A 16,908-nucleotide genomic window follows, 5' to 3' on the forward strand; every position below is an offset into this window, starting at 1 on the left:
TTTATAAAATGTCCGCTGGATTGTCTAGATGAGACTCTTATTCCTCGGCTGGATCGTGTCGAGACTTTGAAGCTGCACTGAAACTCACATTTGAACCTTCGACCCGTTGGACCCCACTGAAGACACTATATGGAGAAACATCCTGGAGTGTTTTCCTCAAAAACCTTCATTTCTTTTAGACTGAAGATAGAAAGACGTGAACATCTTGGATGACGTGGGGGAGAGTAAATCATCAGGAAATTTTAATTCTGAAGTGAACTAATCCTTTAATGTTACTGGAAGAATGTTTGTTCATAACTTTCTCAGAACTAAAGTTCTAGCTTAAACAAAATCAGACATAGAAAATAAAACAGTGAAATTAGCCTATAATTTGTAAGCTTTTTAGCCTTGGATTTGCTTATTTCTTTCAAGAAACTATGGCAGCCTGAGTGTTGACTTTGACATTAGTCTCCTACCTTGTTTCTGAGCAGTCCTTTGGGTCCGATCACCCGTTCAAACAGATGTTTTCCCACATGTGAGTCGACAGCAGACAGCGGGTCATCCAGAAGGAACACATCAGCGGAGCTGTAAACCGCCCGGGCCAAACTCACCCGCTGTTTCTGTCCGCCGCTCAGATTGATGCCCTGCGGCACAGCAGATCAAACATGAAACATTCAAAGTCAGTGTTTCCCAACCCCGTTCCCGTTCCCGTTCCGCACATGTGTGAACTCTTCCTAGGCGAGAGAATAAGCCATGGAAATACAGTGAATATGCACTATTGCAGTTGCATTGTCAGGACCAACATCCAGTGGTGTAAAGTATTGGAGTGGCGTTATTGGTAACTGTATATAAAGTCCCCCTGTGGTGAAAATCCAGCTCTTAATGTTGTTTATATGTCTATAGCCGCGTTTCCACCGCAGGAACTAAGGACTTTGGGCTGGTACTTGGTGTGTTTCCACCGCAGGGTCTAAATCAAGCTCCGGGTAAATATTTAAAAGCAGACTTTTATGTCAATCTACAGTGTAATATAAAGTTCAATGCAAATATAATGATAATTATATTTGCATATTTATAATGATAAATATATTTGCATTGAACTGATAATTGTAAAATGGCGCCACGGATGGCTGCTTCGGTTTTGAGCTCCTCAGTACTTTTACTGTTTTTGTTTGTTTGTCCTGTTTTATGTAACCTTTTCCCCGTCAGTTTAACTAGGAACGAACTCCTAGACATCAGGAACAACACACCAAACGACATTTTGCCGACTTTTGAGCATTCCGACATTTTATTAGACATCCTAGTTGGCGGAGCTGCGATCCTGTACAAGCGCTTCAAAAGACGCAAACGAGGGAAACGCGCGGGCGCGCTCGTGAAGTTTCGACAGCGCGGATTCAGGACTCCGCTGCCGAGCATTCACTTGGCAAATCTCCGTTCTCTAGCAAATAAAACAGACGAACTACTACTTCTCACCCGCACAAACAAGGACTTTTCAAACTCGGCTGCTCTTTGCTTCACAGAAACATGGCTGAACGGTTCCATACCGGACAGTGCGCTAAATCTAACGGGCTTCCAGCTGTTCAGAGCGGATCGCGTCGCCGAGTTAACTGGGAAAACGAGAGGCGGTGGATTATGTTTTTATATCAACGAAGGCTGGTGTTCAGATGTGACAGTGTTGACGAAGATGTGCTGCCCTAATTTGGAAGCTCTCTTCATTAATTGTAAGCCTTTTTATTCGCCGCGGGAGTTTTCCTCATTTATTCTGGCGAGTGTGTACATCCCCCCTGACGCGTGTGTGAGCGCGGCATTGCAACAGCTGGCTGATCAGATCACACAAACAGAGCAAAGTTACCCGGACTCTTTCACTATCATTCTCGGCGATTTTAATAAAGCTAATCTCACCCGTGAACTGCCTAAATTCAGACAGCACATCACCTGCCCCACCAGGGACACTAACATACTGGACCATTGCTACACTGCTTTAAAGGACGCATACCACTCTGTCCCCAGAGCAGCTTTGGGACTCTCTGATCATTGTTTGGTTCATCTTCTCCCAGCCTACAAGCAGAAACTTAAATCTGCTAAGGCAGTTGTAAGAACTGTAAAGAGATGGACCAGCGAAACAGAGCAGGTCTTACAAGGTTGTTTTGACTGCACTGATTGGAGTGTTTTTGAGGCTGCAGCCACTGATCTGGATGAGCTCACTGACACTGTGACATCTTACATCAGCTTCTGTGAGGACATGTGTGTCCCCACTAGGACTTTTTTAACATATAACAACGATAAGCCATGGTTCACTGCAAAACTAAAACATCTTCGTCAGGCCAAAGAGGATGCCTACAGGAGTGGGGACAGAGCCTTGTACAAACAGGCCAAATACACACTGACAAAGGAGATCAGAGAAGCTAAGAGGAGCTTCTCTGAAAAGCTGAAAAGCCAGTTTTCAGCTAACGACCCTGCATCAGTGTGGAAAGGCCTGAAAGCCATCACCAGCTACAAAACACCATCCCCCAACACTGTTGAGAATCAACGACTGGCCGACGATCTCAATGTATTTTACAGTAGATTTGAAAAGCCTACTCTCACACCCCACACCCGCTCTGACCGTCTCTACACACAACCATCAACACCCCCCTCCCTCCCCCATACTGCTTCTCAGCCTGCACCTCAGATCAGTGAGGAGGATGTATGCAGAGTCTTCAGGAAACAGAAGATAAGGAAAGCCAAAGGCCCAGACGGTGTCTCACCAGCCTGTCTCAAAGCCTGCGCTGTCCAGCTGTCATCCATCTTCACACTGATTTTCAACAGATCACTGGAGCTGTGTGAAGTCCCCTCCTGCTTCAAACACTCCACCATCATCCCGGTACCCAAGAAACCTAAAATCTCTGGACTTAACGATTACAGACCTGTTGCTTTGACATCTGTGGTCATGAAGTCATTTGAGAGACTGGTGCTGGCCTACCTGAAGGACCTCACTGGACCCTTGCTGGACCCCCTGCAGTTTGCTTATCGAGCAAACAGGTCTGTGGATGATGCAGTCAACATGGGACTGCACTACATCCTCCAACATCTGGACAAACCAGGGACTTATGCAAGGATCCTGTTTGTGGACTTCAGCTCCGCTTTCAACACCATCGTCCCGGATACCCTCCTGAATAAACTAACCCAGCTCTCTGTGCCCTCCTCCATCTGTCAGTGGATCATCAGCTTCCTGACAGGCCGGCAGCAGCTAGTGAGGCTGGGAAAAGTCACATCTCGGACCCTTACCATCAGCACTGGTGCCCCCCAAGGGTGCGTTCTCTCCCCACTGCTTTTCTCCCTCTACACAAATGACTGTACCTCCAAAGACTCCTCCGTCAAGCTCCTGAAGTTTGCAGACGACACCACAGTCATTGGCCTCATCCAGGACGGTGACGAGTCTGCTTACAGACAAGAGGTTGAACAGCTGGCTGTCTGGTGCAGTCATAACAACCTGGAGCTGAACACGCTCAAAACTGTGGAGATGATAGTGGACTTTAGGAGAAACCCCCCTGCACTCCCCCCTCTCACCATCATGGACAGCACTGTGACAGCAGTGGAGTCATTCAGGTTCCTGGGCACTACCATCTCTCAGGACCTGAAGTGGGACAATCACATTGACTCCATTGTCAAAAAGGCCCAACAGAGGTTGTACTTCCTTCGTCAACTGAAAAAGTTCAACCTACCACAAGCGCAGATGACTCAGTTTTACTCAGCTGTTATTGAGTCGGTTCTGTGCACTTCTATAACTGTCTGGTTTGGGTCAGCCAGCAAATCAGATATAAGAAGACTACAACGGACTGTTAGGACAGCTGAAAGGATCATTGGTGTACACCTCCCCAACCTTCAGGACTTGTACAATGCCAGAGTGAAGAAACGGGCAGGGAACATCATCACAGACCCCTCCCACCCCGGCCAAAACCTGTTTGCACTTCTGCCGTCAGGCAGACGTTACAGATCTCTGCGCACTAGAACATCTAGGCACAAAAACAGTTTTTTCCCCCATGCTATCTCCAGCTTAAACAGCTAAAACAGCAATTAACACCTGCTGTATAATTCATTCAGTACTTGAGAGAGAAGCAAGAGGTTTTTTTTGTGTAAATACATATACAAATTTTATTTATAGAGCTGTACACACAATGCACAAATCTGTACATAACTGTTTCAGATGTATACTATAACTATTATTATTGTTTATTCTATTTATTTATGTTCTCATTTAAATGCCTGTTCTAATGTCATATATGTATGTATGTACCAAGAGCTCCTGTAAAAACCACAAAAAATTCCTTGTGTGTTTGTGCACACTTGGCGAATAAAGCTCATTCTGATTCTGATTCTGATTCTGATTCTGAAATAATGGCATTCATCATAATAGCTGTACTTTACTACTTTCTCCCAGTGTTCCCATATGGTTCCCGTTTGGTTATTTTTTGGGGAACCAAATAATAACATTCTGGGAAACGGTCTCTCTTTGTTCTTATTGTAAAAAAAGCTAACCTTCCCAGAATGTTGCAGGGAGGTTATGTGACAACCTAAAGCGAACTTACACAGAACATTCCCTGCCGGTTTTATTTTTATAACCTTATAATCATGCCTACATACACCACTGAATATGTCAACTGTGACTGTGGGCCCTATTTTAAGGATCTAAGCTCATGGTCTAAAGCTCACGGCACAAGTGCACTTAGGTCGGTCCGAATCCACTTTTGCTAACGACAGGAAAAATGGTCGGCGCGCTGTGCATGGTCTAAGAGGGTTGTTCCTATTCTCTTAATGAGTAATGGGTGTGTTTTGGGCTTTAGAAATGAAATGAAATGAAAACTGCGTCGGGCTGAAAGTGAAACTAGCAAAACACACTTGCGCCTGGCGCTGCATTGCACCGGGTGTATGATAGGGCCCTAAATGTTCGCCAGTCTCAGTTTTCTGATATGTAAAGACTCAAGAACTAACGGTTGGGAAGCAGTGCTCTTCACCTTCTCTCCGATCTCAGTCTGATCTCTCCCGGGCAGCAGGTCCAGGTCGGGCCCGAGAGCACAGGCCTCCACCGCGGACCGGTACCGTTCTTCATCCAACTCAGAGCCGAAGAGGACATTATCCTTCAGTGAGGCGTTCTGGATCCAGGCCTGCTGAGGGACATACGCCACCGACCCCTGAGACACACACACACACAAAACTAATGTCAAGCCGGCAGAGAAACACACACCACTAACGTAGAGCCGGCAGAGAAGAGTTACAGTAATCTTTCATAATAAGATGCGTTTGATTACGTTTATATTAATGTGTCCCTTGAGGCAGTGCAGTTCTCCCAGCAGAGCCGATATCAGTGAAGTCTTCCCCGATCCCACAGCTCCCACCACTGCCACCAGACGACCCGGGGCAATGTCCAGAGACACACTGAACAACACACACATCGATTAAGATCCAGAGTGAAAACAGCTAGATAGAACACACACACATGCAAATACACACACACACACAAACAAACAAACACGGAAACACACTCACACTCTCACACACACACACAATGCTTTTTAAAAGTGCTGGCTAATGCTAATCGTAAATTCTCTAAGATTATTATTCACGTCGGCACTAATGATGTTCGACTTCGCCAGTCGGAGATCACTAAAATTAATATTAAAGAGGTGTGTGAACTCGCAAGTACGACATCAAGCACAGTAATTTGCTCTGGCCCCCTTCCTGTTTGCAGGAGTGATGAGATAGTTAGTAGACTGTCCTCACTCAATGGCTGGCTGTCTAAGTGGTGTCCGCAAAATAATTTAGGGTTCATAGACAATTGGAAAAGTTTTTGGGGCAGACCTGGCCTGTTGAAAAGAGATGGTATTCATCCCTCCTGGGATGGTGCTGCTCTTCTCTCTAGTAATATGGCACATAGTCTTAGAGCTCAAACATGACAATCTGGGGCTCAGGTCAGGAAGCAGACAGACTGGCTAAACCGACCGTCTGCTAGCGGCCTCGCATCACTGAGGTCAGATAAATCCCATCACATAGAGACTCTTTCACCTAGATATTAACATATAGAGACTGTGTCTGTTCCCCGAATTAGGACATACAAAAAACTGCCAGACCCATTTAAGGGTAAAATTTTAATTGATGTTCAACAAATAAAAAATAGATATAATACAGATGAGCAAATGGTAAAGCTCGGGTTGCTGAATATTCAATCGCTTACTTCAAAAGCACTTATTGTTAATGATATGATTACAGATTATAACCTAGATGTGCTGTGTTTGACAGAAACCTGGCTAAAACCAGACGATTACATTACTTTAAATGAGTCCACCCCCCAAGATTACTGTTATAAACATGAACCTCGTCTGTATTTGACAAGTATGGCGTACCACAAGGCTCAGTACTATGACCATTGCTGTACATGCTACCCTTAGGAGATATCATTAGGAAGCATGGCATTAGTTTTCACTGTTATGCTGATGATACTCAGCTCTATATTTCTTCACGCCCTGACGAAACTCACCAATTCACAAAATTAACGGAATGTATAGCTGATATAAAAAAAGGGATGACTAGTAATTTCCTACTACTTAATTCTGAAAAAACAGAGATTCTAATTATTGGACAAAAAACGTCCTCAAGTAATAATCTAGAATACTGTCTAACACTTGATGGCTGCTCTGTTAAGTCTTCGTCGTCGGTCAGGAACCTGGGTGTGCTCTTTGATACCAAATCTATTGTTTGAAAGTCACGTGTCTAGTATCTGTAAAACTACATTTTTCCATCTTAAAAATATATCTAAATTACGCCATATGCTCTCACTGACAAATGCGGAACAATTAGTTCATGCGTTCATGACCTCAAGGCTAGATTATTGTAATGCTCTACTGGGTGGTTGCCCTGCACGCTTAATAAACAAACTACAGCTGGTCCGAAACGCAGCAGCTCGAGTTCTTACCAGAACCAGGAAGTATGACCATATTAGCCCAGTTCTGTCAACACTGCATTGGCTCCCTATTAAACATCGCATAAATTTTAAATATTGCTGATTACTTACAAAGCACTAAATGGTTTAGCTCCGCAGTGCTTGAGCGAGCTCTTAACGCATTATAGTCCTTCACGTCTATTGCGATCTCAAAATCCTGGCCAGTTGATAATACCAAGAATATCAAAATCGACTGCTGACGGTAGATCCTTCTCCTATTTAGCACCAAAACTCTGGAACAGTCTTCCTAACATTGTCCGGGAAGCAGACACACTCTGTCAGTTCAAATCTAGACTAAAAACACATCTCTTTGACCTGGCATACACATAACACATTATACATTTCTATTATTCAAATCAGTTAAATGATTATTAGGCTGCATAGATTAGGTCAGCCCGAACCAGGAACACTTCCCATAACACCCGATGTACCCATTACATCATAAGAAGAATGGCATCTACGCTAATGTTAGTCTTTCTGTTTATTCCGAGGTTTACGGTAGTCAGCCGGATCCGGGCCGTATCCAGACCAGATGGAGGACCTGCGCCTGGACACGACCACAACGCATCCCTGAAGTGTCAGCAGAGATTGTGTTAACTAGACTCTCCCCTGTGAAGGCCTCATCGACATGACAGCCATCGGCACTGATCCTCAACAAACTCTTCTCCATACCGGCGTGACTCCGATCTTCAAACAGATGGAACAGGATAATATTCTGATTGTTCCAATCCAATCTTCTTCCAAACTTCTGACCTATAATGCTGCCGGAATCATAATCATACACTCCATTTTTTTGATGGAGTTTTGGTTCCTTGCCACTGTCGGCTTTTTCCGCCTTTGTCCCCATTTGCTTTTGGCTTGCTTAGTCTGGATATTTAATTTAATATTCAACAATATTATTGATCTGCCTGCATTGACACCATTATATGAGAATTAAACTGAGCAGAACAATAACACACACACACACACACTCATGAAAACACAAACACACACGCACACACACACCAGAGTAATCCTAAATCATCATTGTAGCATCTGTTTTATACTGTAATAGTGTAAAGATATAGTGAGTGAAAGGGCAAAACTCACTGTTTCAGCACTGGTTCTGTTTCTCTTTCCCAGGCAAACGTGCCGTCAGTCATGTTCACCGCAGCTTCTATTAATGACAAAAACATTATCTATACATCAGTCAGGGAGCATTTTTTCTGAAATGTATTAGTTGAATCACAGACAACAAAAATATTTTCTAATGTTCTGATAACGTTCTCATTAAAGGGTTAGTTCACCCAAAAATGAAAATGATGTCATTAATGACTCACCCTCATGTCACTCCACACCCGTAAGACCTCCGTTTCTCTTCTGAAGACATCTTAAGATATTTTAGATTTATTCCGAGAGCTTTCTGTCCCTCCATTGTAAGTCAATGGATTATGGACGTGTCACTGTTCACGTCCATAAAGGTAATAAAGACATCATCAAAGTAGTCCATGTGACATCAGTGGGTTATTTAGAATGTTTTGAAGCATCGAAACGAGTCCACATTGACGCACCAGATAACACGTCAGCAGCGTCTTACGTCAGCAGCGTCAATGTGGCCTCGTGAACGCGGATGGAAAACAGACCGGAAGAGAATACAATGTTGAATAAAGTCGTAGTTTTTGTTAATTTTGGACCAAAATGTAGTTTCGATGCTTCAAAACATTCTAAATAACCCACTGATGTCACATGGACTACTTTGATGATGTCTTTATTACCTTTATGGACGTGAACAGTGACACGTCCATAATCCATTGACTTACATTGGAGGGACAGAAAGCTCTCGGAATAAATGTAAAATATCTTAAGATGTCTTCAGAAGAGAAACGGAGGTCTTACGGGTTTGGAGTGACATGAGGGTGAGTCATTAATGACATCATTTTCATTTTTGGGTGAACTAACCCTTTAAGTTATGAAAAAAATATTTCTGAATGTTCACTAACTTTCAAAATGTACAGTTTAAAAAAAATGTTTCAAAAATGTTTTTTCTTGGTTATACAAATATTAAGGAAACAATCTTCAAACATCATGGAAACGTTACTTTTTAATGTTTACTTTTTAAACTTCATAATGTCTTTTTAAATTGCAGCATTAAAAACATGTTAGACGAACTTCCATAAACGTTCCATTAACGATGTATGAATAATGTTTTTGTGCTAATGTTTTTAAAACATTATTAAAAACCAGATAACTTTGAGAGAATGTTCTATTAACGTTACTGGAAGAACGTTTGTTCATAACTTTGAGAGAATGTCAGACAAAATTCTGAGAACCTGGGATGTTTGTTCAAAGTTTTTTTAAATGTTACTACTCGTTTTAGAATGTTCAGAGAACATTTAAAAGTAGCGTTCCCATAACATTTGAAGAATGATACAATGCAATGTTCCATTTAAAGTCCCCCTGTGGTGAAAATCCAGCTTTTAATGTAGTTTATGTGGTGTTTTTAATGTGCTTTAAGACAAACCATGTGTAAATTCATAAGTCGACTCCATTGCTGAGTATTTCCTCCTTAAAACTGCAGTGAACCAAAGACACTCAAAAACACGCTTTGAAATCGCTGGTGTTTCTGACGTCACAAACTACCTTGTAACCAATCAGATCAACGTGTGATCGTCAACCAGTGGATCTCTGAGCTGAGGGAGTGAGTGGAGGCGGGGCTCATTTACATATTCATAGTACCACGCATACTAAATGAGGCAAGGGTGTCGAGTTACATTCAAGCTATTTTAAGGCATGAAGACATTTTTTCAAGTAAAAAAACTTTTATATGTCATTTTGGTGATTAAAGATGAGTTTTAAGGCATGAAATTATTGACTACAGGGGGACTTTAACTTTTGCATAATTAAGAAAAAACATTTTTAAAACATTTTTGTTTTTTGAACATATAGAGATAATTCAGAAATAACATTTTCAAAACCAAGTGAACGTTATCAAAACGTTCTTAGAACCTAATATGTTGGCTGGAAGCTTGGACTTGAACTATTGAAGAACACAACGATCAGGAATCAGCTGAATGCAGAAAAGAGTTCCTGACTCACTGTTGCTGTCATCATGCTTTATCGCCGACGTGTCCAGATCACTGCCACTCAGAAACTTCTCGAGTCTTTTCTTAGATACAGTGGTCTGAACAGTGGAGAAAGTATTGTTAGATTTTGAACAAGGTCAAAAATACTTTTATAACCGCAAACAAAGCTTATTGAAAGGTAGCAATAAAATGCTTCGGTAACACTTTACAATAAGGTTCATTAGTTAACATTAGTTAATGTTCATTAGTTAATGTATTAACTAACATGAACTAACATTGAGCAATACATTTGATATTAACATCTTTGCTAATGTTAGTTAATAAAAATAAAGCTGTTCGTTGTTTGTTCATGTTAGTTCACAGTGCATTAACTAATGTTAACAAGATTTTAATCAAGTATTAGTAAATGTTGAAATTAACATTAACAAATATTAATAAATGCTGTATAAGTGCAGTTCAGTGCAGTTCATGCAAACTAATGTATTTAACTAATGTTAACTAATGAACCTTATTGTAAAGTGTTACCGATGCTTCCGTATAGAAAACAATATAAATATATACACTGTAAAAATTATATGATCAATAAGTAATGACAACATATGTTTTTACATTGCTTTAACTCATCAAAATAAGTTAAGCAATTTTCTACTTATACAAGTTATACAAGATTCAACAATTTTTTTAAGTCAGTTTAATGTATTTTAAGTTGAAATTACTTAAACATTAAAGGTGATTGTACTTAAAAATTTAAGGCAGCAACTTTTTTTAAAGTACACACTGTAAAAAGTGCTTAGTTCACTTTAAAAAAAAACTTTAAAAAATGTAATAAACACGTTGCCTTAAAATTATTAAGTAGATAAATTTAATGCTTAATTGAAAAAATTAAGTTATGTGAACTTGACAATTCCACATTACTTAATTTTTTTCAATTAAGCATGAAGTTATTTACTATAATAATTTTACTATATAATTTTAAGGTAACATGTTTACTACATTTTTAGTAGTTAAAAAATTAATAATAATGTTTTACTAAAAGTTAAGTCAACTGATCACTTTTTACAGAGTAATAATGCATTGATTGCCGTACCTGAACCATGCTAGAGATCAGCTGTGGGAGCATGGCGAGTGGGAAGCGCAGAATGTTGAAGAGTGAGATCGAGGTAAAAGCTTTCTCTGCATCCAAGATGTTATCAGGACTGACAGACACAAACACAGCGAAGGTCGCGAGAGAAACCTGAGGATGACCACACATGACTTCAGTGTCTATCATGGGCTGCTGGCTTTCTGACATTCATTCATTCAGGATCTCAATAGATTTAAACTTTGCTGTGAATTCACTGTTGCCTGAGCCGGACTTTGAGGATCCCTCATCTCAAACACCACTGAAAGCTATTTATGTTAAGACATTTGTACATATGTTCAGGAAAATTAAGTAAAATAACAATAATGTTGTGAACAACTTGGGTAACACTTAATAATACTGTTCCTTCATTAATGAATAACTACACAGGAACGAATGAGTAACACATTATTAACACTCTAGTAACTAACTGAGTCCTGCGTTGCCGAGCCTGTTATTCTGCTATCTGTCTGCCATCTGAACCTGCACGACCGCTATACTTTTGTGTTAAATAACACCAGTATTCACTTGCTATTGAATCCTTGACTATTCCTTTTGAGCACTAACTAACAAGAAACTCTGATTAATGAATTAGTAAGTAATAGCGCTCAGTCGAATGAGGTCGTTCATTATTAGCTAATAGTGATTTTTTTCATACCTCCCAGAGAACCACTATATACAGGTTCATAATTAACATGAATAACACATAATTTACAATAAAAGGTGACAGTAACCCACTAGTAATGACTCGAGTGTCACTACATCCTTCTAAAGGAACGACTCATTATTTGGATCAGTATCTAAAGTGAAGATCATGATAACTCCCTCATATTGACTGAAGTCATTGTAAGCTTTTGAGGTTTTGAATAGTAATTCCTTCCGATGGATTTGGTGACACTTCAGTCATTACTAGTGTGTTTATGACCTTCACTTCAGTCATTACTCGTGTGTTTATGACCTTCACTTTAGACACTGATCCAAATTATTAGTAGTTCCTTTAGAAAGATGTAGAAACACTTGATTTGTTACTAATGGGTTCCCATTCATTTATATTATACATTATGCATTATTTATATTAATTATGAACCTGTATATAGTAGTTCTTATAGTTTTCAGTGAGGTATGAAAAATAGTAGTTATTGATTAGCTAATAGATAATTAGCAAACTACCACATTCAACTGAGCGCTATTACTTACTAATTCATTAATCAGAGTTTCTCGTTAGTTAATAGTAGTTACTAGAGTGTTTATAATGCGTTACTCATTTGTTCCTGTGTAGATGTTCATTAATAAAGAAACAGTATAATAAAGTGTTAGCGACAGAGGGGTGCCTTGCAATAGAAAATCATACTGTGTATAAGACATTATTATACTCACAATAGCTGGAGCACATGCGAATATGAAGGTGGAGACAGACGAGAGGTAGGCGAACTTCCTCATCACCTTCAGCTCCTTCTCTCGAATACCCTGAACCTGAGACTCGAAAGAGGATTCCCAGGCGTAATACTTGAGGATCTACCACACAGATGACAAAGAAATGAGAAAATACACGTCACAAAAACATATTTTCATTTGTCCTGTATAATAGAGGAGTGTAGGAAACCACTTACCTTGATTCCATTCAATATGTCATTCACAATCTTCATGCGCGAGTCTTTAAATTTCATGTTTTCCACCTGAAAAGAAGCATGTTGCCGTTAGTGGATAATAATGCAATTAAATTTCTATTGTGTTTTCAGTAACACTTTCTACAAATGTCACTGTAACTATAATATAATAACATTACAGCAACGCAGGCTGCATCTTTACAAATACATTCATGGAACCGTACGACTGACTAATTAATACTTATAAATCAGTGTATAATGGATTATGTGCATTGGAAAAGCAAATGCATGATAAAAATAATATAAATGTAACTATAACTGTTCTTATAATGCAGTATAGGTCTTATTGAGTCTTTATGAATATATTTATAATATAGTAATACTTACTAAATGGAGCTCTAATTCATTATAAGCATGGGCTTCATTTAAAGTGTTTGTCTTTCACAGCATAAGAGTAATGGTTTCTGAAGCGTGATCACCTGGAAGGCCCTGGATTTGGTGGCCAGCCAGCCGTTAATGGGAACCATCAGCACCATCACCAACAGGCCGGCTAACACCGACGGGCCCAGCTCGATCCAGAGGAACGCTATGGACAGAGCGATCTGCAGCGGACACGACCACAGCAAATGAATGAAGTTGGTGACGTCGTTGAACCTTTGAGCATCCGCTGACATCAGGTTCACGATCTCTCCAGCGGTCGACTCTTTCCTGGAGTCGTTAGACACAACTAATGCCTGAAAGGAATCACAAAATCATCCACTGGTTATGATGCAATTAAATGATTAGACTGCTAAAATGCCCCTCGTATGCTATTCTAATGTTGTTTCGGAGTCTCCTGCAACAAGTTTACATTAATGTAAGGTCAAAAACACTTTATTTAAATCATAATCTCCACTGCAGCATCAGCTCTTTTCTCTCAGTGTCTGAAACGCTTCCATTGAAGATTCAGTCTCTCTAAGCCCCGCCTCTCTGAGAGCTGCTCTGCTCTGATTGGTCAGAAAGCAAACGCTCATTATCATATCTGAATCTCAGATCTTGATATACAGTGATACGAACAGTAACGATGGCGAGGGTTTTACCGTATCAATCTCATCAAAGTGGATTTGCTTTGTCAGCAGAAAACAGCGTCTTCTCGACATGAACAACACGAACCAAACTCTCAGATAAACTACAGTGTTTGAGGGCGGGGCTAAGAGACGCTGATCAGCCAATCAAGACCAGAGGCTGGCATTATGCAAATAAGTCACAAACCTACGCAGGTTCATCAGGAAGTGAGACTGAATCACTCACGACTCGTTTCAGTTATTACACACTACATGAAAGGGAATATCAGAAAAAGCATAATAGGGGCACTTTAAAATGACAGCAGACATCTAAAACCACAAATGCAGAATATTGCAAAGAAGATTATAGATTGGTGCAAAACAGAGATCTAACAGCGTACCTTCTTATAAACGGCAGCCATGATGGCTGTGCGTACTTTCATGCCCAGGACAAAGCAACGCTGGAAATACTGTTGCAGAATAACGGACTGTATAAACGCCACCAGCAGAAGCAGCACTGCGTACAGGTATCCGGTCCACGCGTGACTCGATTTGTCCTGAACGAAGGCTATCATTAACCTGTGACAAAACACATCATATTGCTCCACCAGATTCAGAAAGAACTAATAATAACTGATAAAATCTGCCCAGCGAACAAAAACACGCTAACAGTCCCATTAAGTTATAAAAGCTTTGTTCTCTGATCATCAAAGATGTCCAGTTTTTTAAATGTTTGTCTTGGTTATGTGAACGTTAAGGAACATTTCATTGAATCATTCTTCAAACATTATGCAAATGTTACTTTTGAATGTTCTCTGAACATTTTGAAACAAGCAGTTACATTTAAAAAAACGTTAGACGAACATCCAACTAAACTTTTTAGAAAGAAAAAACGTTCCATGATCGATGTATAAATAATGTTTTGTGCAAATGTTTTGAGAACATTATTAAAGGCCAGACAACTTTGAACAAATGTTTTATTAATGTTACAGGAAGAACGTTTGTTCATAACTTTGAGATAACGTTTCATGTTTGCAGACCATAAAGTCCAATCTAAAGTCATGTGGCACAAGAAAAGATTCAGAAATTCAGACCACTTACTTGAGAAGTTGTGGACTAGCAAACGCCAGCAGATCTTGTATGAGTTTGAAGAAGGCGGACTCTAGAAGAACACCTTTGAAGGATTTCACGATGGTGGGAATCAGCCAGGACTGAGGATAGTCGGATTCAGAATCCTTCTTCGCTTTCTTTTTGTCTTTCTTTTTCCCCATCTCCTCCTAATAAGAAATATTGTGAGTGTGTCAGTTAGTCCATCATAAAAGTGCATCTGTCCATCATAAAAGTGCATCTATCCATCATTAAAGTGCATCTGTCCATCATAAAAGTGCATCTGTCCATCATAAAAGCGCATCTGTCCATCATAAAAGTGCATCTATCCATGATAAAAGTGCGTCTATCATCATAAAAGTGCATTTGTCCATCATAAAAGTGCATCTATCATCATAAAAGTGCATCTGTCCATCATTAAAGTGCATCTGTCCATCATAAAAGTGCATCTATCATCATAAAAGTGCATCTATCCATCATTAAAGTGCATCTGTCCATCATAAAAGTGCATCTGTCCATCATAAAAGCGCATCTGTCCATCATAAAAGTGCATCTATCCATGATAAAAGTGCGTCTATCATCATAAAAGTGCATTTGTCCATCATAAAAGTGCATCTATCATCATGAAAGTGCATCTGTCCATCATAAAAGTGCATCTATCCATCATAAAAGTGCATCTATCATCATAAAAGTGCATCTATCCATCATAAAAGTGCATCTGTCCATCATGAAAGTGCATCTATCCATCATAAAAGTGCATCTATCCATCATAAAAGTGCATCTATCATCATAAAAGTGCATCTATCATCATAAAAGTGCATCTGTCCATCATGAAAGTGCATCTATCCATCATAAAAGTGCATCTATCATCATAAAAGTGCATCTGTCCATCATAAAAGTGCATCTATCCATCATAAAAGTGCATCTATCCATCATAAAAGTGCATCTGTCCATCATAAAAGTGCATCTATCATCATAAAAGTGCATCTATCCATCATAAAAGTGCATCTGTCCATCATAAAAGTGCATCTATCATCATAAAAGTGCATCTGTCCATCATAAAAGTGCATCTATCATCATAAAAGTGCATCTATCATCATAAAAGTGCAGCTGTCCATCATAAAAGTGCAGCTGTCATCATAAAAGTGCATCTATCATCATAAAAGTGCATCTATCATCATAAAAGTGCATCTGTCCATCATAAAAGTGCAGCTGTCATCATAAAAGTGCATCTATCATCATAAAAGTGCATCTATCATCATAAAAGTGCATCTGTCCATCATAAAAGTGCATCTGTCCATCATAAAAGTGCATCTATCCATCATAAAAGTGCATCTGTCCATCATAAAAGTGCATCTATCATCATAAAAGTGCATCTATCCATCATAAAAGTGCATCTGTCCATCATAAAAGTGCATCTATCATCATAAAAGTGCATCTGTCCATCATAAAAGTGCATCTATCATCATAAAAGTGCATCTGTCCATCATAAAAGTGCATCTATCATCATAAAAGTGCATCTATCCATCATAAAAGTGCATCTATCATCATAAAAGTGCATCTGTCCATCATGAAAGTGCATCTATCCATCATAAAAGTGCATCTATCATCATAAAAGTGCATCTGTCCATCATAAAAGTGCATCTATCCATCATAAAAGTGCATCTATCCATCATAAAAGGGCAGCTGTCATCATAAAAGTGCATCTATCATCATAAAAGTGCATCTATCATCATAAAAGTGCATCTGTCCATCATAAAAGTGCATCTATCATCATAAAAGTGCATCTATCCATCATAAAAGTGCATCTATCATCATAAAAGTGCATCTATCATCATAAAAGTGCATCTGTCCATCATAAAAGTGCAGCTGTCATCATAAAAGTGCATCTATCCATCATAAAAGTGCATCTATCATCATAAAAGTGCATCTGTCCATCATAAAAGTGCATCTGTCCATCATAAAAAGTGCATCTGTCCATCATAAAAGTGCATCTGTCATCATAAAAGTGCATCTG

General features: G+C 39.6%; 1 protein-coding gene across 2 annotated transcripts in view; it reads right to left on the reverse strand.

Moving 5' to 3' along the window:
- Positions 1–16,908, reverse strand: part of abcc2 (ATP binding cassette subfamily C member 2) — a 40,936-nt gene that overhangs the window by 14,891 nt on the left and 9,137 nt on the right. For both annotated transcript variants that reach the window (XM_084092368.1, XM_084092369.1), the window contains 11 exons: positions 14,886–15,061; positions 14,186–14,363; positions 13,221–13,475; positions 12,745–12,810; positions 12,512–12,649; positions 11,102–11,248; positions 10,028–10,112; positions 8,042–8,108; positions 5,265–5,391; positions 4,971–5,147; positions 456–623 (listed from right to left, as the gene is read on the reverse strand). In XM_084092368.1, the coding sequence (XP_083948494.1) occupies positions 456–623; positions 4,971–5,147; positions 5,265–5,391; positions 8,042–8,108; positions 10,028–10,112; positions 11,102–11,248; positions 12,512–12,649; positions 12,745–12,810; positions 13,221–13,475; positions 14,186–14,363; positions 14,886–15,061 (1,584 nt within the window). The remainder of the gene's footprint in view (positions 1–455; positions 624–4,970; positions 5,148–5,264; positions 5,392–8,041; positions 8,109–10,027; positions 10,113–11,101; positions 11,249–12,511; positions 12,650–12,744; positions 12,811–13,220; positions 13,476–14,185; positions 14,364–14,885; positions 15,062–16,908) is intronic.

Source organism: Abramis brama (genome assembly GCF_963993115.1).
Source record: "Abramis brama genome assembly, chromosome: 19".
NCBI lineage: Eukaryota > Metazoa > Chordata > Actinopteri > Cypriniformes > Leuciscidae > Abramis > Abramis brama.